The sequence below is a fragment of the Pteropus medius genome, unplaced genomic scaffold (assembly GCF_902729225.1).
Source record: "Pteropus medius unplaced genomic scaffold, Ma_sr-lr_union100, whole genome shotgun sequence".
Taxonomy (NCBI): Eukaryota; Metazoa; Chordata; class Mammalia; order Chiroptera; family Pteropodidae; genus Pteropus; species Pteropus medius.
The window spans coordinates 1736929-1756536 of record NW_024354503.1 but is presented as its reverse complement, the minus strand read 5'-3'; the positions used below and the strand labels follow the sequence as shown (position 1 = coordinate 1756536).

At 54.5% G+C, this 19608-nt stretch overlaps 1 protein-coding gene and 1 pseudogene across 7 annotated transcripts in view; both read left to right on the top strand.

Annotated features, from left to right (window-relative positions):
- Positions 1-19608, top strand: part of HSPG2 (heparan sulfate proteoglycan 2) — a 97547-nt gene that overhangs the window by 26238 nt on the left and 51701 nt on the right. For all 7 annotated transcript variants that reach the window (XM_039854629.1, XM_039854628.1, XM_039854631.1 and 4 more), the window contains exons 2-13: positions 6299-6434; positions 6985-7029; positions 12736-12845; positions 12947-13005; positions 13317-13477; positions 15035-15163; positions 15411-15665; positions 15757-15876; positions 17756-17887; positions 18051-18195; positions 18289-18440; positions 18535-18681. In XM_039854629.1, coding sequence (XP_039710563.1) covers positions 6299-6434; positions 6985-7029; positions 12736-12845; positions 12947-13005; positions 13317-13477; positions 15035-15163; positions 15411-15665; positions 15757-15876; positions 17756-17887; positions 18051-18195; positions 18289-18440; positions 18535-18681 — 1591 coding nt within the window. The remainder of the gene's footprint in view (positions 1-6298; positions 6435-6984; positions 7030-12735; positions 12846-12946; positions 13006-13316; positions 13478-15034; positions 15164-15410; positions 15666-15756; positions 15877-17755; positions 17888-18050; positions 18196-18288; positions 18441-18534; positions 18682-19608) is intronic.
- LOC120596432 (uncharacterized) lies at positions 1701-1821 on the top strand (annotated as a pseudogene).

The following is a 19608-nucleotide window of genomic DNA, read 5'->3' as shown; positions in this document are numbered from 1 at the left end:
CTGGCTGGCGAATGTCCTGCCACCTTGGGGGCCTGAGTACGGGGAGCTGGCAGGCCTCCAGAGTGGCACGGGCAGCGCAGGCATGCCAGAAGGGGCTGTGACCACCCCCTTTCCGGCCGGCGCCCCTCTCAGCCTGCCAGGGGATTAAGGGCCTTTTGGCCTTTGTGTCTGGCTCTCCCGCCCCTGGCAGTTTGCACAACAAAGTGCTGCCCCAACAGATTCCTTCCCCTTTGCCGTCTGCTGCCCATGGACTAGGCACCCGCAGCCTGGGGGTGGGGCAGGGCACCTTGACCCTGTTTCTGGGGCCTGGGTTGCAGCAGAGTGGGGAGAGCTCTTTCTTGTGGGTTTACCTGGGAGCCTGTATCAGAGCAGAGTGAGAAGGGACACTCGTCGGGGTCTTTGTCCTTCCCTGGAGAATTGGGACCTGTGGGTCACAGCCTCTTCTGGTTCCTCTACCATACACAGGAGTGGGAGCACTGAGGCCGGCTGTGCTGGCAGGAGGCAGGTGGGCAGGCAGGGGCTCGTTTGTCTCCCACCCCCACGCCGACTCTGGATTTCGATGGGGTGAGCTCACTCCAGCCCAGATGCCTGGAGCCTTGCCCTGGGCAGCTGCAGCCACCCTGGGGACTGCAGTGCTCAGACCTTCCTGCCCAGCTGCAGGCCAGTTCGGTGCTCCGTCCTAGGTCTGGGCCATGCAGGGAGAGGGTGGGCTGGCTGCCCAAGGCATGCAAAGAATGTCTCTGGAGAAGCCTGATGTCCCAGACTGTTCCAGGGTCTGCCTCAGAGCAGGCAGACAACTCGAGCCTTGGAACTAAGCTTTGTCGTCATCCCCAGTCAGTGCCACGCCCATTCAGCCAGCCCAGAGCCTGGGAAGCAGAGCCAGACCCCTCCCTTTATTCTACACCTGAAGGCTGACCTTAGGCCCGAGCCCACACCCCTCTCTCCCATGCATAACCTCTCATCCCCTCACCCTGCTGCCTTACACTTCCTGCGTGGTACTACTTCTTAATGCTTATTGGGCACTTTATACAAGCACCATGCTGAGTGTCTTACAAGCTTTAACCCGATTTACACAGATGACCCTCTTTGAGCCTCAGTTTTCTCACCTACAAAATGGAAATAATACAAGCTCAGTCCCTTAATTGAAATTCTTGGAGTCAGACATGTTTTAGAATTCAGAAGTTTTCAGATTCGATAAAGGTGACATAACGCACATGCCAGCTGTGCTGTGACATCCTCAGCAGAGTCTGGGGCAACACCCTGTAATCAAACACATTAATGTTGCTATGGCAAAACGTATGACTGTTCTCACACAAAGTGGAGTGAATAAGCTATTAATAGCTTCATGTCAGTTCAGGTCAGGGCCTGGCACCAGATGAGCTTGTTATAAACTTATTTAAAACTTATTAAAATGCACTCTTGGTTTTCAGAGCGCCTTGAATTTCCCTACTGCAAGGGAGGGATAGTGGTCCTGTAGTACCAGCTTTCCCTGGTTGTCCACGCAGCATGTAGGACGGGGCCTGGCCTGGAGGAAGCCCTCCCTCCATGGACTCTGACCATTCTTACTGTCATCTCTTCACTGGGACACCGCCTTCCTACAGCTCTGATTTTAGCAGCTCCAGAAACTCTTATCTACGCATGTAACCTCTGCAAGCCCCCCGCTTCTCACTTAAAAACTCCTTTGAAAACACTATATGCTAGTCTACGGCCACGCCACCCTGAACGTGCCTGATCCCTGTCTGATCTCGTGAAGCTAAGCAGGGTCAGGCCCAGTTAGTACTTGGATAGGAGACCACCTAGGAAGACCAGGTGCTGTAGGCATAAAAAATAAAAAACAAAATAAGGAATCGTAAGCTGACAAGGTCCTTGCAATCTGTGAGGTCAACCGGATTGCCTTGCCTAAAAAAAATTAATTAATTAAACCCTATATCCTATATCTGTATCTGTACCTCTCCCTCCACCCCAGACCTTCTTTACCTTCTGTACCCTTCTCTAATGGCTTGATCTTTCACCTCCATGCTTCTTCCCAACCATCCTTTCCTCCCTCTGTACCCTCACCTAAGCCAGGAGAGGAGGGCCCAGTCTCTGTCCCTTGTCGCCAAGGGCCTCTGCAGCACTTGGAGTTGCAGCTCCTCATCTTGACCATGAGGGCCTGGACACAACTCAGCATCAGGAAGCGGGTGCTTCCTAGAAGTCCCCTGCCTCTCTGGTATCCCCCCAGCCTGGCTATGTTCAGGGAGTGCCTGCCCATTGGGGGGCCACCCTACCCACACACCCTTGTCATAAGCGATTGTTTTCTGCACACCAGAACTGTCTTCTGACCTTGGCCTGTATGAGTCAGCTTTATCCCCTCTTCTCCCACCAGGAACCTGCGGGGTCTGGAAAATCCCCCTCTCTGTCTGGCTCCTTCCTCTCTGGCCCAGGTCTGCCCTCCGGACCCCTGCTCTCTGGCCCGCCATCCGGCTCCAGCGCCTGCCTAAAGTGCTGGGTTCCTCTGGGAGGAAGCAGGGCTCCCTCACAGCCGGAGGCAGGCTGGGAGGGAGGAAACCTGGGCTCTATTTCTGTCTATGACCTTAAAGTCGCTGACGGCCCTCCTTGGGACCTGAGGCACTCACTGCATGGGCCCAGGCTGCTGCCAGCTGATGCATCCCATGATCCATCTTGGAAGCTGATCAGATTGGGGATGGGGACCAGGCAGCCCTGGGCTTCCCGGCCCAGCCCAGCCCAGCCCTACCTCCTTTCCTGGTGAGCAGGGAGCTTGGGGTACAGAGCCTGGAGATCCTGGGTTGGTCCTGACTCTTCCAGAGGCTCACCCATGATCTTGGGCAAGTTTCCTTCTCTTCCAAAGGGGGCCATTCGCACCTGCTGAGCCACTTCAGGGGGTCATTGTCAGGGTCAGATGACACTGAGGCTGAGGAAATGCTCCGTACATAGTGAAATGCAGTGTGATTGAGAAGGTTTGCAGGAGTGACTCAGTGACCTCGGTGAGTTCTGGCTCATTCCACAGCCCTGGCTGCAGAGGCAGTATGGTGCACTGGTAAGAGCTTAGCCATTGGAGCCAGATCACCAGGGTTTTAATCCCAGCTCTGCCACCTGCTAGATCTTTAAGCAGGTGACCTGACTCTGCTCCATGTTCCCACCTGTACAGTGGGGCTGTTTAACACCTCTCACCTGGGTTAACACACTAAAATCCTTAAAGGAATACCTGGTGCATAGTAAGTGCCCAATAAATTAGCTCTTTTTATTCTCCAAGTAGACCTTGGACTTTCCAGGTCTGAATCCAAGTTCCCTTCTATGGTCAAGTCTCAAGCTCCTTCGGGCTCTTTCTGAAGCCTCTTTCCGGTCTGGCTCCATCCCCCTCCCAGATGTGAAATACAGCTGCTAGAACCTTTTGATCTTCAGCTTTTCACAAGTGAAGTCTCTGCTCTTGCTGGCTTGGCCCTTGCTTGCCGCAGACCCTGATCCGACCCAGAAGTTCTGGGTCCTGGGGAACGGGCTGCAAGCAAGGGTAGGCTGTCATGTGGAGAGCCCATTCTCTGGGGTCCCTGGGGTGGGGGGCTTCTTCTGTCCAGGCCTGACATGCTCTGGATTATCTTTCCCCTCTCACTGCAGATGTGTGTTCTTTGCATTTTTTCTAAGCTGAATCTCGCTTTACTATTTCCTGTCCTGTCCGCCCCCCTACCCCCTGCCCTGGCTTCTTCCTCCCTGGACCTTGCTCCCTACCAGGGTTCCTCTTTCCAGACAGTGGTCTAGTGTCTAGGGGGTGCCGGGAATCTCTGTGTCCCGTGCAGCCCTCCTCCACCTTGCTTGCATGGGGAGGAGGAGGGTATGACAATGACACACAGAGGTAGCCCTCCCCAGGTGGGGAGTTGCCAAGCCTGCCCCTCTAACCTCCTCTGCCCAATGTCAGTGCCCCTGCACCAACCCTAGCCTCACACTCCCCTTAGGTCAGCCAGGGCCTGCTCAGGACCTACCCCCACCCAGTGGGATCATTGCCCTATACCCCTGGCCAGGGGAGGAGGGAGAAACCCTAGTGAGGGGATTGATGTTGTGGGTGTCAGAATCCCCTGAGCATACACAACCCTAACCTTCCCACCTGCGGGCAGGGGGAGCCTGACTTAGTGGCTCTGAGAAGCAGCCCGGGTTCTAAAGCGCACTCCTGGATGCAAACTCATGGCACAGCCTAGAAGTCCACTGACCACCTAGCACAAGGATGGGCACTAGTCCAGAGTGGGAGGGTGGGGAGAGGAGAAGGAATAGGAGGAGGGGTTTGCCCATGGATTGTGGGGGGAGAGGCCTTAAGTCGTAGCAGAGGATAACGTGGGCAGCATAGGCCTTACACAAGGTTTGGTAGCACTGTAAACACAAAGATGACCAAGCAGCACTCAGCCCTTGCCCCCAAGGGCTCCCGGGCTAGAAAGTGAGGCTCACATAGACTTCGTCGGGTTGGGTGAAACCTTCACAGCAAGTCATCTTTAGGAAGCAGCTAGAATTAACAGGTGATGATGACATTTTGTCCATCCATCCATTCATTTATTCAAGTATTTGTTGAACACAGGTGCTGAGAAGATAGAGGTGAATTAATCACAGTTCCTGCCTTCAAGGTTCTTTTCATTCCAGTGGAGGTACAGACGATAACAGCAGAGTCTCAGAGGGCCCGGAGCCCAGCCTGGGGGTGCAGGTGGCTGGGAAGGCCGAGGAGTCAGGACAAAGTCTCCCAGAAATTTTCTTTTTAGTCATCTTTATTGAGGTATAAATTACATATAATGTACCCATTTCAAATGTACATTTCAATGACGAGAAGGAGATGTATGTACCCAGGGAGCCACCACTCCAAAAGGTTCCCTTGTGCCCCTTCCTGGTCAACCCTCCCCCATTCCTGGTCCCAGGCAACTAAGATCTTTCTGTCGCTATAGATTACATTTTTTTTCCCCCTAGAGTTTCATACAGTATGGAGTCTTTTGTGCCTGGTTTCTTTCGCTCAGCATAATGTGTTTGAGGTTTTTCTATGTTGCTGTGCATATCTGTAATTCGTTCTTTATTATTACTGAACAGAGGAAGTGATGTTTAGCTGAATTTTGGAGGAGGAATTGAAGTCAGCCAGATAAACAAAGGGAGGAAGGGCATTTAGGCAGAGGAACCAGTGTAAGGAAAGGCCAGAGGCTCCAGACCATGGACTGTGTGAAGTTGGGGTGTGGGGAGGAAGGAAGCAGGCTGTTTCTCCAGTGCTTTTCTTCTTGGGCTTCTCTCCTGTGGCCACCACTTTGTCTTCCACAAGAGACCATTTCTTTCTGGCCAGGCTCCCTAGATAGGGTAGAGGCCAGGGCAGGGCATGAGATGCCCCTGCCAGGCCATCTGGGGCTGGATGTGAGTTATGGGGCTACCACAAATCCATGCACACTTGTGTGTGGAGGGCTCTGGGGTTTCCTGGGGCTCCGCTGGGTTTGATTGGTAAAACTCCTTTAGAAAAATCTCGATCTCATCTAAGGGAAAAAGGCATTCACTACCTACACCTACGCATGAGAAAGGCAGGTGTGATGGCTGCTGGGGCCCTTCTGCTCCAGCCTGCGGGGTGCAGGGTCTCAGCAGCAGCCTGAGGTCACATGAAGTTGACACCACGCCTGTCCTTCCCTCATTCAGCCCAGTCGCTGGGCTCCACCCCTGCCTCTGCACAGACGAGCCTGTCAGTGCAGCACAAAGTGCCAGAATTAATTCTTCAACATGGCTGGAATGTATTCCCTGTGGCCTGGAGATTTGGAGGCCAGACTGAGGCAAAAAGAGGTAGCCAAGATGGCCCGGCCTGTGGGGAAGCTACTGTTGGAGGCAGCTTCAACTGACTCACCCTCAGTTTCTGCCTCTGTCCCCTTTCTATGCTGACCTTCTCCACCCTGCCACCTGCCCATGTTTTCATCTTTGCTGGCCCAGGTCACCCTTTACCTGCTTGTGTCCCCATGTCCACTAAATCATGTCCTGGATATATTCCTTGCTTTCTCCAAAGGAAGAAGAGTCATCACTTACCAAAATGATTTTAATTTTGTCTGTTTATTTGAGGATTCATTCAGATTCGGCGAATTTGTAGGTTCGGGTTCAGAGGCCTCCAGGGCCTAATGGGATTTGGGAAAACTGAGTCAAAAACAGTGGTGTAGCCCCAGTCTGACTCTCTGAGGCAGACCAACTCTGGCTTAACCACTGGAGAGCTTTGGGGTGGGATCTGGGTCCCCCTTGAAGGGAGGGGAGGGAGCCTGAGCTCAGTGAGAGCTGGGGAGTATGACGCAGTTGGCTCTATGGTCTCCCACAGGTAACTCATGGGCTGAGGGCATACGATGGCCTGTCTTTGCCTGAGGACGCAGAAACGGTCACAGCAGGACGGACTGGCTGGAGCTATTCAGACCTTTCTGACGATGAGGACTTGCTGGCTGATGAAGCCTCTGGAGGTAGGCAGAGGGTTCTGGTGGCTGGGAGTAAAGAAAGTGAGGGGCAGAGTGGGGGTTCTTCCTACTGGGCCTTAAAGAGGCCCCAGGAATCTTGCCTAAGGTGGCACCTCAAGAGATGAGCTAAGAGTTACATGTGTCCTGAGCCCTGGTCCCAGTAACCCCAGGATTCTCTACTTACAACCTGTGCGAACCTGGGCTGGGGGCAGCTCCTCTGCCGCAGCAGGGCCCTCATTGCACGGGATGTTCAGGACTGGTGGGGAAGGTGGTGGGCATTGCACAGTGAGGACGATTATCTCCCTAGTCCACCTCCTGTCTTCACCCAGTGGCCAGTCTGGCCTGGCCCCTCCCACCCAGCCGCCCTTGGTCCACACCCTCTCTGATGGAGGCTTCTCGACCGATCTTTCTAGGCCAGCCCTCCCTAGGCATGGGGAGGAGATAACAGTTGTGTTTTCATGACCTTACCCACTGTGTGCCCAGAACAGTGCATTACACATAGTAGGTGTTCAACAAATGTTTGTTGTTGCTGAGTAAATCTCTCTTTTGCTTGCAGATGACCTGGGCAGCGGGGACGTGGGCAGTGGGGACTTCCAGATGGGTAAGTTGCTGGGGCGTCCCATAGGCCCCTGTCCTGCCCCTGGGGCAGCCCCAGAGGCCCCATCTCCAGAGCCGAGGGCCTTGAGGGCTCCTTGGGCTTGCCATGGAATGGCCTTGTACCTGCTGAGTGACGGTTATATGAACTGGTTGGCAGGTACCTGCAGGGTTGGAGATGGCCAGGCTTTGTGCTTGCCTGTACCAGGAAATGCCTGGTTCTGATAGGGGCACTGAAAGCCAGCAGCTCAGCATCCAAAGCACGATTCTTACCTCCCAAGGCACCTCAGCTGTGGAGTCCTTCCTTAGAGTCCTCTAGGGGACTGCTGAAGAGCTAGGGTCCCCAGGCAAGGGTTGGCAGCCAGAGGGGCTCTGTGGCCTAGAGCATCTGTGGCCAACAGAGCTGACAGCGGGGGCTTGGCTTTACCCAGGAGGGAGCCCTGCCTAGGTAACATCACCGCTAGGAAGCCAAGGGTTTGCGGGCTGGGGAAAGAGGGCTGGGCTTCATGGAGGGAAGGGAATCAGGAGCTCTGTCAGCTGCCCATTCTGCCAGCATCTGAAGTGCCTGGCCAGGGGCTGGGCCAGAACTAGGACTGGGGGTCAGAGTCCCTGCTTCCTCCCACCTTAGGATTCTGGGTAGAGAAGGACCTACCTGGTGACAAGTCCCAACAACTCCATATGGTTCCTGCTGCCCTCTGAGAGACAGTGCTGGGCACTCTTTAATCTATGATGAAGGCCAAGGATGGAGCTCGGCTCAGACTGACCATTGGGCAGCCCCACAGCATCCAGTGCTGCCCACGCCGACAGGCCTGGGGCAGGTCTGGCCTGATCCTCCAGGGATAGGGTTGCCTTGCTTCTGCTGGCTTCTCATGGGCATCCAAATGCCAGAGGGTAGCATCCTACCTGGGCGAGTGCTGACGGGAGGGTTGGCTTCTGGGTAGAATGGTCCTGTCTGTGACCCTCCAGCACCTGGGACTCAGATACTGCCTGAAGCTTTTCCACGTGTAAGTCTCTGCAGGGCTACAGGATACTTGAGAGCCGGGTGGGGCCCAGGAATGGGTGTCAGGTGGGCCCTCTGTACACAGCTCACCCCCAGAATGGCCCATGCTGATGCATCCCTGGGAGCTGCCTCTTGCCAAGCCAGGCCTGCCTGTGGAGAAGCCCTGGCCCAGTCCACAGTGTCCATTCAGAAATATCTATGGCCCCTCCCACGGGGCTGCCCACTGCAATAGCTCTGTCCACTGAGTCGTCCTTGCCAACCCATCTCCCACCATGAGAAGCAGCTGTGAGAGCAAGAGAGGCCAGGGGTGAGGGACGGGTGTGGGTGGGGAATAGCAGCTAGGGAGCGCCCGAGAGCAGGGCAGGAGCCTTTTCCTTTTTGGTGGGGTTGATCCGCGGGAAGATAGGAAGCTTTAGATTGTCCAGGCCCAAGCCCTGGCACCAGCCCGCTGCCCTGGTGTCAGGCCCACACAGCTGGGCTGACTCTCAGCCCAGGAGGCGGCAGGTATGTCTGATTCCTAAGGGCTCAGCGTGACCACTTCAGCCTTGCCCAAGGGCAGTGCCCTCCTGTACTGACTGCTAAGCAAGGGCCATCCTGACCGTGATGGGGCCATCCCCGCCTGTGCCCTTCACCTAGGTCCTGGCCCAACCTCAAACGCTGGAATGTCACTCCTGAGATGGCACCTCCCCTCTCCTCTTCCTTAGGCAGGGCTGTGGCTCCCCCTGGCTCTGCCCAACCCTGTCCCCCCACCCACCCCCCATTCTATGTGCCCTTCCTTGGCAGCCCCTGCCCACCTCCCCTCACCCAATTTCTTCCCATCTTCTGACTCGTCCTCGCTCTCCTATTGCCTGTACTGCTCTGACACCTGTCTCCATGTCTCTCCTGCCCGCCTCCTCCCCTGCCTGGGCTGTCTCTTTCCTACTGTTTGTGTCTCTCTCATCTGTGCCTCATCCTCTGTCTCATTCTTTGTCTTTCTTCCTCTATGTGTTTGATTCGCCGTCTCTGCCCCCATATCTCTGTTTTCTCCTCCCTTTCTTCTGCTTTTGTCTCCGCTTCCCTCTCTCACGTTCCTCCCACTTTCTCTGTGTCTCTATCTGTCTCCACCTCTGAATCTCTGTCTTTACCTCTGGGTCTCTGTCTCCATCTCCGTGTCTGTCTCCATCTCTCTCTTTGTCTCTGTCTGTCCGGCTCTCTCTCTTCATGTCTCTGTCTCTCCCTTTGGTTCTCTCTGCCTCCCTTGCTGTCTCTGTCCCTTGTCTCCTCCCTCTCTGCTACTCCCCTCTGCAGGCCCTGGGCCACCCCTGGGCCTCCCTTCCATGGCCGGCGCGATGGTCTCGGAGCCTGATGAGGAGTCTCCTCTCAGTAAGTGACCTGCTGGCCAGGTGGTGACTCATCCTCCCTCTCTCCCTCCTCGCCCTCTCTCCCACCTTGTCCCCTCACTCTTTCTCCTTCCTCTTCTGTTCCTCCCCAGCCTGCACTTTGTCGTACTGGTGGCTCAGAGGCACCGGCCTGCATGGTCTGGGGGCCAGGCCAGCCACTGCCCCGCCCCAGCTGGCCCACCTTCTCCCCTGCCCAGGATGCAGTCAGGCCCCATCTGGGTACTCACTCTGAACACAGTGGGCTGGGCCTGACATCCTCCTCACGGGGTGCTGGTTGGGCAGGGGTGGGTGCAGCAACCCCTTGGGGAATGAGGCCCTAGAATCGGAAGGCAGCTGTATCCACCTTGGGACTGGCTGATCCTGGGCCCACCCAAGGGACCCAGAGGGACCCAGGGCTGGGGGTTCGAGGGCCTGGGTGTGTCGGGGAGTTCTGGTGAGCAGAGCCTGAGCATGGGGAATAGGTGGGGTAGCCTGCATTTCCCACCCCCATCTGGGTGCAGGGCAGCTCTGGGCCTCCCGTCCCTCCAGCCTCTGACTCCAAGTAGGCTCCCCAAATGAGGTCAGAATGAGGGCCAGGAGAGAGAAGGCTGGCTGGGGCAGGCACCCAGTGAACATGCCCACCCCTACATAGCGTCACTCCCTTCCAGCACCCTCCGCTCTGGGGGCTGGTTTCTGAAACAGACAGGCCTCACCTTCCGCCCCCACCCTCAGACACTGGCTGGGACAGAGCTCAGGGTAGAAGAGGGAGGGGGCTTGCCCTGTCCGACCCCTGTTCTGAAAGATGGCCGGAGGTAGGATCAAGCAGGAGGGTCTATGCCCTTCCCAGGCCCAAGTAGAAAGAGGCTTTGTGGAGCCCTAACCCCTCCCCCAGGATGGGGCACATTCCTGGGCAGAGGCCTGGCCTCCTCACCCGCGCTATGCCGTGGGGCTGAGTCCAGGGGCTAGGGTGGGGGGACTTTCAATGGGCCTCTGTGCCCGCTCACAAGGGGCCTCTGTGGCCAAGCTCATAGCCCCCACACTCCGGCCCCCAGAGCCCCACCCGCCTGACACCCAGGAGCCCAGCCCGACACGGTCCCTGTGGCTCAGAGCAGGCAGCATTGCCCTCACAAGCACCCTCTCTTGGTGTAGGAGTCTACTCCTGTACCTTGTGTGATCCCTCTGGGGGTGTGTACAGAGTGAAGAAGGAAGAGGACAGGCTTTGTAGTCAGGCCCAACTGATGCCAGTCCCTGCTCAGACACCTACATGATGGTCATCTGTCGCCTCTCCCAGCCCACTTCTGCCTCGGGCACTTTGCAGTTGCTGTTCTCTCCGCCTAGAATGCTTTTTCCAAATACCTCCTTGTGGCTCACTCTCTGCCTTCAGTCATCCCTTTTGAGGAGAGGCCCTCTCTTGCCACCCTGGTAAAGTGCTACCTCCCTCCATATATTCCTCGCTCATTGGTTTCATTTCCTTTCTCTTCCCGCTAGGAAGTGATCTCCTTGGGGGTAGGAATTGTCATTTTGGGAGTTCACTGCTCTATGCCCTGCCCATAGGACACTGCTTGGCATACAGTAGGCCCTCAATATAAATTTGTTAAAACCATGAATTCCTCCTTTGGATGGGAAGTAATCAAACCAAATATATTCCCTGGGTTCATCATAAAGACCAGAGAGAGTAATTACCTGTGTAGCCACTAGTATGTGCCAGACACCATCAAAAACATCTTATGTTTGTTAACTTATTTAATCCTCACAACAGCCCTTTGGGGTGGGCACTACCATTATCCCCATTTTATAGGTGAGGAAACAGGCTCAGAGAGGTTAAGTAACTTGTTCAAGGTCACAGAGCTGTAAGTGGCAATTTTGCTACAGAGGCTGAACTTTTAACCACTTAAGCTATACTGTTTCTCATACGGTACTAGTTCACATATTGCACCTGCTGTGTGCCAGGCTCTGTGCTAAACGCTTTGTACATATTTTAAACTCATTTGTAACTCATGTCAACTCTATATTTATTATTTATAATTTACCCCTTAATTCATGCACAGTATGAGAATTAATGCATAAAAAAATCTTGTACATAACAGGTGCTCAGTAAATGATGCGCGCGTGTGTGTGTACACACCAGTCTGTATAAACCATAGGCATATGGTATGGATTGATTCAGCATCTACTACTAACAGTGCCAGGCTCTGTACTAAGCACTGTGTGTATATGTGTGTATATATATATATATATATGATTTATTTGCAACTCATACTAACTCATATTTATAACTTCTATATGAACTCAATGAACATTATAAGATTTTATGTGTGTAAAATATGTATAGTAGGTACTTAAGAAACAATAATTGTGTATGCTCACACCAATCTAATATGGATTGATTCAGCCATCAATTATTAGGTACCCACTATGTGCCAGGTGCTATACAAGCACTGGTGATACAGGGGTGAATGAGATGAGTGGTTACCCGCCCCATCCCCCCACCCCCCATCGAATTTATAGTCTAGATGTAGAGAGAGAAAGGTGTCAACAGCTTCTGAGTCTCTGGTGCTTGCTCCGTGCCAGGTGCTGTATCTAAGTGCACAGGGAAGGGGGCATATGATGTTATTTATTTCCTATGGCAACCCAGTGTGACAAATGTAATTAATGTCCCCATTTGACCAAGGATGAAACAGAAGCTCAAAGAGGTGAGGTCGGTGCCTGAGGTGTGTCTGACCTCAGAACCCATGATTTTTAGGATGATGCTCTACGGTCCATGTATATCCAGGCAGGATCTATGTGATGTGGGGTAGAAGGTGCTCTGATAGTGAAGGCAGAGGGGCTGGGGGTGGCCAGAGGAGGGGGTCTCTAACCCAGCTAGGGTTGGAGGAGTAGGGAATTTCAGGCAGTCTTCTTGCAGGAGGTAATGGCTGGGCTGAGCCTCAAGGGATGAGGAGGAAATGGCCGAAGAAGAGTGAGAAAACATGTCACAGTCACTCATGAGTACTTTCTATGCCAGGCCAGCCTCCCCGCCGGAAGCCCCTTCTTCCCTGGCCTTCCTCTAAGCCTCTGGGGATCTCCTCTTCCACGCCATTGCTTGGTTTGTGGATCAGGCTATTTCCCCTGTTAGTTGAAGCCCCTCGCTCAAGGGTGGGCCTTGGCTTTGACCCCTGAGCAGACCAGTCAGGCCTGCGGCAGCATGTGCTGGTAGAGGCGATTCTGGGCCTAGCCGTGGGCACACACATGTTAGCTTCAGCGAGAGGCCTCTGGGGACCAACCTTCCATTTCCACGACTGACCCAGTTGCCTGAGGCTACCACATTACCAGTCTGGGCCCCTCACGGTGACCTGCCCCCCTTCCTTTTCTACAGTTTATTTCCGAGCCCTGGTAAATTTCACTCGCTCCATCGACTACAGTCCTCAGCTGGAAGATGCAAGCTCTGAGGCATTCCGAGAGGTGTCCGAGGCTCTGGTAGACACGGTGAGGTGAAGGGGTTTTGGAGAGCTCCCCGGGTGTGGTAGGGCAGGACTGAGGATGGGGTGAGGGTATCCAGAGGCTGATGGTGCTGTGTCCCTCCCCAGCTGGAGTCAGAGTACTTGAAGATTCCCGGAGACCAGATTGTCAGTGTGGTATTCATCAAGTGAGAAGGGTCCCCGGGGGCTGGCAAGGGACTGAGGGGTAACTCAGAGGGAGCTGACAAGAATGGAGAAAAGCCTGGGTACCAAGAGGGATGCAGGAGAGATCTAATCGGGTTCATCTCTATTGGTGGAAATTCAGGAATTGGTGGGGGTACAATTTGGACCTTAACTTGCTCTGCTGGGCGTACAGGCTGTCCAGGAGCAGGGCAAGGGTCAAGTGATCAGGCCTGAGCATCAGGCAGGGGCCTGAGGGAGGAGCTGAGACTTTAGGCATCTTCCTCACCCTGCTCCCCTGCCCCATGCCCATCCCTAGGGAGCTGGACGGCTGGGTCTTTGTGGAGCTGGATGTGGGCTCCGAAGGGAACGCGGATGGGGCTCAGATTGAGGAGGTTCTGCGCACTGTCATCTCCAGTGGCTCAATCGCCTCCTATATCACCTCTCCCCAGGGATTCCAATTCCGACGCCTGGGCACAGGTGAGCCTATCCTGGGGCCTGGAGTCACTTCCCCCAGTTTCTCAGACTCATATGGGTCCCCTTTGAGTGTCCCCACCATGGGCTCTCTTAGCTTGGGCTAAGAGAGGGACAGAGAGCTCACCACCTTATGAGTCCGCCCCATCAGTATAATCTGTTTCCTCTACCACATACCCATTAGACCCAACTTCTGTTCTCTATCAACCTCTATACATTACCAAGTCCTTTCTTCATACAGTACTTTCAGGTCCAAAACACTTTTGTGTTTAATAATAACCAACAGTTATTTACTGAGCACCGATTATATGCTAAGCCCTCTGTAAGGCCTTTATTTCCAGCCTCCCATTCATTGTTCACAATAGTTCCTGTGAAGTACATGTTATTCCTCCTGTTATAGAGATAAGGGTAATGAGGCCCAGACAGGAAAAATGGCTTGTTTAAATTCACATACACAGATAGTGGAAAAGCCGGAGTTTAAATCAAACCCTGTGTCTATGCCAGTCTTGCCAGAACCTATGAGGAGATGAGATGAGAAACAGATAGCAGCTGAGGCTCAGAGAGACTAGGAACGGGCCCGAAGTCACACAGCTATTGGATGTGAAGGCCTGGCCTCCTGCTCTCAGTCCGCCCAGGGTTCTTTTCACTGCACACTCGGGGTCCTGTTTTGACCCCCTGAGTCTTTTCTTCTCTAGGCCAAACAGTCCCAGTTCACTGGTTATGGTCCTCAACCCTGTCTCCATCTCGGTCCCCTCTCCTGGGAAGGCTCCAACATGTCACCATCTCTGACTCTGTGGAACCCAGAACTGAACAACCTCCACCCCTAGCATGATATAGCCCAATCAGAAAAAAATACCGAGACCGTCACTTCCTTCATTCTGCACGGAAAACCTCAGTTAGTGCATTCGAAGATCAAGTTCGCTCTCTTGGCATCCCCAGAACCTGGTCTAAAGATTGCTGGGGAGCCAGCCCTCTTCTCCCCACATTTCAATGAGTCTTCCTGGCTAGAGATGGTGGGACGGGCCTAGCTCCGCCCTGCAGCCCACAGCTTCCAGGTCCCAGGTGGGACGGCTGCTGATCACACCTTCCTTTCCAGCACAGACACCCCCGCCCCCCTTGGCCGCCGTGGCGGCCGCAGTGACACCAGGTGAGAGTGTAAGCCAGACCCAGGCCCAGCCTAGTAACTAAAGTTAATGGATGGAGGAGAAGGAAGGACGAGAGCAAGATGGCTGGGCATAGCCCACAAGCCACCCCATCTCCCGTTCCTCTTTGTCCTTGCTGGGCTAGGTTGTGGCTTGCATGCGTGTGATGTGGTGGATGCATGTGTGTGGCATGCCAACTGTGTGTGGGGTCTGTGTAAGGGCTGAGTAAGGCTATTGCCACATACCCCACATCCTGTGTGTGCTGCAGATGTATCCACCACATGCTCTTTTCCCTCACTGAGTCTGCCAGAAACCACGTGGCCTGACACAGGGCACCGGTGCCCACTCCCAGCCATGCAGTGCCTGTGCTGACCTTTCACCAACCTTCCACCTGCCTCTCTGACTCCCTCCAACCCCACAGTGCCCCAGATCTCGAGAGTCTGCACTGATACCGAGTTTGCCTGCCACAGCCACAATGAGTGCGTGGCCTTGGAGTATCGCTGTGACCGGAGGCCTGACTGCAGGGACATGTCTGATGAGCTCAATTGTGGTGAGGGGGGCTGTCTGGGGCACAGCGGCCTGCAGACGCCAGGGGAGGGTCAGGGTATGCCTGGGCCTCCAAGTCAATCCAGGCTGTGAAGTTTTGATGTAGGCAGAGGGGTCCAAGGGAGGTTGGCAGGGACACGGAAGGGTGACAACAGGGCCAGGGGCACTAGGTGCAGCATGGAGAGTCTGGAGAATGTTGGGGGCAAGGAAGCCACCCCTTCATTCCAACACCAAGTGGGCTCTGTCTACAGAGGAGCCAGTCCCAGAACTCAGCCCCATCCCACCCCTGCTGGTGGAGACACCATCTACATCGCCCCAGCCGGAGGCAAGCACCCCGTGGCCACTACCAAGCATCCCTGCTCCCCATCATCTGCTCCCCAGTCCAGGTGGGCTCGTGCCCTGTGGGCCTCACGAGGCCACATGCCGCAGTGGGCACTGCATTCCTAAAGATTATGTCTGTGATGGGCAGGAAGACTGCAAGGACGGCAGTGATGAGCTGGACTGTGGTGAGGACCGGGCAGAATGGAGGTGGGGGCGCGGGGTGTGGGGGAGCTGGCTGGGGGAGGGTCTCTGGCGAACCCTGCTTGGTCCACCCAGGCCCTGCTCCGCCCTGTGAGCCTAATGAGTTCCCCTGTGGAAATGGGCACTGTGTCCTCAAGCTGTGGCGCTGTGATGGTGACTCTGACTGTGAGGACCACACCGATGAGGCCGACTGCCGTGAGTGTCCCAGGCACCTCCAGGTGCCCCTGCCCCACCCAGGCCTAGGTGCCCATGCCCCAGCCTTTCTGGGGCAGGTTTGTTTGCTCTTTCTGAGTGGTAAAGGCCCTGGGGACAAATTTTAAGGTTTATTTCTCTCTATCCCCAGCAGTGAGGGCCCTTGGCTCTGAGTTGGCCTTTGCAGCAAGTAGTGTGGGCCAGACTGCCGTGGTTAATGTCTCTGTCTCTTTACTTCTTTCCTTTGTTACCATTAATCTTGTCTTTGTTATTTATGCTTGTGTGTGGGTCAGAGCAGTAGCTAAGAGGGATTGATACACCGAGTCCCCGATGTATGTAAGTCAAAGCCTTCCCCTTGTGGGCCTAGAGGTTTTTTACCTAGAGATGGTTCCGAGTTATTTTGTTCCTCTATCATCCCTGCTCTTAATCTGTCCATCCATCTACTGTCCATCTATCCATCCATTTATTTGTTCAATAGCCTTCCTCTCATCCATCTCTCTATTCATTTATCATCTGTCCATTGTCTATCTTTCCCTCTCTCCATCCATCCATCTATCCATCTAGTCATCCATATAGCCAATATCTTTTCCTCCCTCCTGTCCATCTATCTAACCATCCATCTAGCCAGTGCCCATCCATCCATTTGCTATCCATTTATCTAGTCAATGTAATGGGCCTTATGACAGTTAAATGGGTGAGGCTGGAGAGTCAGAGACCATATAAGATAGCATCTCGTGTGTCCTGTCCTATGAGATGAAGCCTGGGGCTTGTTAGTCCGAGACCGAGGATAATCTTCAAATCATTTCTCTGTGATCATGGGTCACATGTCTGAGTGCATGTTGACATTTCTACTATCTACTGGTCCAGCTTCTCCTCCTTACCTTCCCTCACCCACCCTACTCCAAAGCAAACACTGGAGAGAGATAGCGTCGTGCCTCAGACTGGCAGCATTTTATGATGCCCTTTCTGTGACTCTAAGCTTGCCTGACTACATGGCCCCTGGGGAAAGAGAAAGTAATTGAGGGCTTTAGTTGAAAAGCCCTTCTCAGAGATCTCTGCCGGAAACAGTCAAAGAAGGTCCTTGTTGACAGCACAGAACAGAGAGCTCCAAAGCTGGATGGCCTTGGGACTTGCAGGGTATTGGGACAGAGGTCCCAGAGATAGTGTGAGTAGACAGCTGCCTTCTGACCTTTTCCTTCTCTGTAGATGTATGGCTTCCACTCCTGCACCACTCTGCCCTCTCCACTTCTGTCCATGTGTCTGTCCCAAGCTCAGTCTTTCCGAGGAAGAAAATCAGTCATTCTGTCCACTAGAAATGCCTAGCTGAGGCCCAGCCCTGGTGCCAGGCCAACTCTAGGCCTCTGGCCAGTCTGTAGGTGGCTGCCTCAGGTCAGGTGCCACCCCTGGACCAGTAGAGTAGTACAGAGCAGCAAGGTCTGAGCTGTGGCAGGCCCCTTGCAAGGGCTTTCCAGTAGAGAGAACTGCCCTGGGTATTACCTAGAGTCCATAGATACTGAGATACTGGCCCCTTTGGCTATGCCTTTGGCAGGGGCCTTGTGCTTCTGAAGGTGGCCAAATGTGGGAGAAACTGAGTGACTATGACATGCCAGGTATACTCTGTTTTGGGGAACGCAGGTTGAGTGAGTGGTGGGGACAGGGCAATGTGATGGAGCCGTTAATGGCCGACTGGTGACCGTGATATTGTGGGCAGTGTTGTGGCAGCCGTGTCAGGGCACCTGTGTGTCATGTGAGCAAGATGACAGACCCTGAGAACACCTGGGGAAGGTGGACAGGGCGGATTGGGTGGGCATAAGTCAGAAGTGGGAGTGGTCCTTCCTAAGGGCAGTGCCCACTGCCCACACCAGCTGGCTCTATCCCCCAGCTGCCAAGCGCCCCGAGGACGTGTGTGGGCCCACGCAGTTCCGCTGTGTCTCCACGAACACGTGCATTTCAGCCAGCTTCCACTGTGATGAGGAGAGCGACTGTCCCGACCGAAGCGACGAGTTTGGCTGCAGTGAGCAGGGAGCTGGGGGCGAGCGGGGGGCCTGGGGCTGGGGGCCAGGTTCCCTCTGCACAGTCTCAGCTTCGACTCTCCCCCACCTGACTCCTCTGAGCCATTCCCCGCGCTACGTCTCCCTTTGCTTCTCACAACTCTCACTCCTGCTCCCATCTCCCAGTGCCCCCCCAGGTGGTGACCCCTCCCCAGGAGTCAATCCAGGCTTCCCGGGGCCAGACAGTGACGTTCACCTGTGTGGCCATCGGTGTCCCCACCCCCATCATCAACTGGCGGCTCAACTGGGGCCACATCCCTTCTCATCCCAGGTGCGGCTCTGGGCCCAGGCAGGGACTGGGAGTGTAGGGGAGGCTGGGCTAGTGCCCCAGGCCTGACCCTGCCTCTGTCTCCGTGCCCACCAGGGTGACAATGACCAGCAAGGGAGGCCGTGGCACGCTAACCATCCGAGACGTGAAGGAGGCAGACCAGGGAGCCTACACCTGTGAGGCCATGAACTCCCGAGGAATGGTGTTCGGCATTCCTGACGGTGTCCTGGAGCTCATTCCCCAGCGAGGTACCACGGACGGCCTGGAGGGTGCTGGGCATGGGCTGGAGTGGTGGCCGCCTGTGGGGGGCCGGCTACAGCCCACTGCCATGCCGCCCAGCAGGGCCCTGCCCCGATGGGCACTTCTACCTGGAGCACAGCGCCTCCTGCCTGCCCTGCTTCTGCTTTGGAGTCACCAGCGTGTGCCAGAGCAGCCGCCGCTTCCGAGACCAGATCCGGTTGCGTTTTGACCAGCCCCATGACTTCAAAGGTGCATTGGCGGGTGGGCAGGTGCCGTGGTGGGCGGGGGCCAGGCACCAGGCTCCAGTGGGCTTAGAGGGAGGGCAGGTGGGAGAACAGCGTGCACGTGGGGCCAGGTTCGGGGAGGGACCCAGGGTTGCTGAAGAAATGCTGAGCCCTGTAAGAAGAGCATTTCAAGAGGAAAATATTTTTTGGAAAAGCCAAATCCACACTTGATATTTGCCTGTTTCAGGTTTTGAAGAGAATGGGCTCTGGAGCCAGATTCCTGGTTCAGATTCTTACTCTGACCCTTACTACCTATGTGCCTTTGGTCAAGTCCCCATCTTGTGTCTCAGTTTTCTTATTTACAAAATTGGGGAGAAAATGATAAGTACCTACCTCCCAGGTTGTTATAAGGACTTAATGGGTTAATATGTCAGCCTCTCAGAATAGTGCTTGGTCCGTGGTAAGTGCCCAGTCCATATTCCCTGATGTCATCCTTATCCTGACAGACTGAGAGGTAACATTTGTCCCCGGAGAGCGTAGGAGCCCAGGCTTTGGCACCTTCTTAGCCTAAGGCTGACCTCCAGCTGCGCCAATTACTGCCTATGTGACTTTGGACAAGTTTCTTGGTTTCTCTGGGCCTCTTTTCCCAAACATAAAGTCAGGAAGCTGGACACTATTCTCTGGCTCTGAGAGACAGAAAGTCATGGGCCCAGACATCAAAAGCCCCAGGTTCGAGTTCCAGCGCTGTTATTTACCACCTGACGTCAAGCGGCCCCTCATCTCATTTCCTTCATTACAGAAGTTAAAATGCAAGTAGAGGGCTTAGCACCTTACACAGTAAACATTCAACAAATATTGCTTATTATGTCCTTTCGTTGGTTGAGGAACCTCAAAGTGACTCATAAAATGTAATTACCTCTCAAAGTTGTCCCCTAGTATACTTAGAATAATA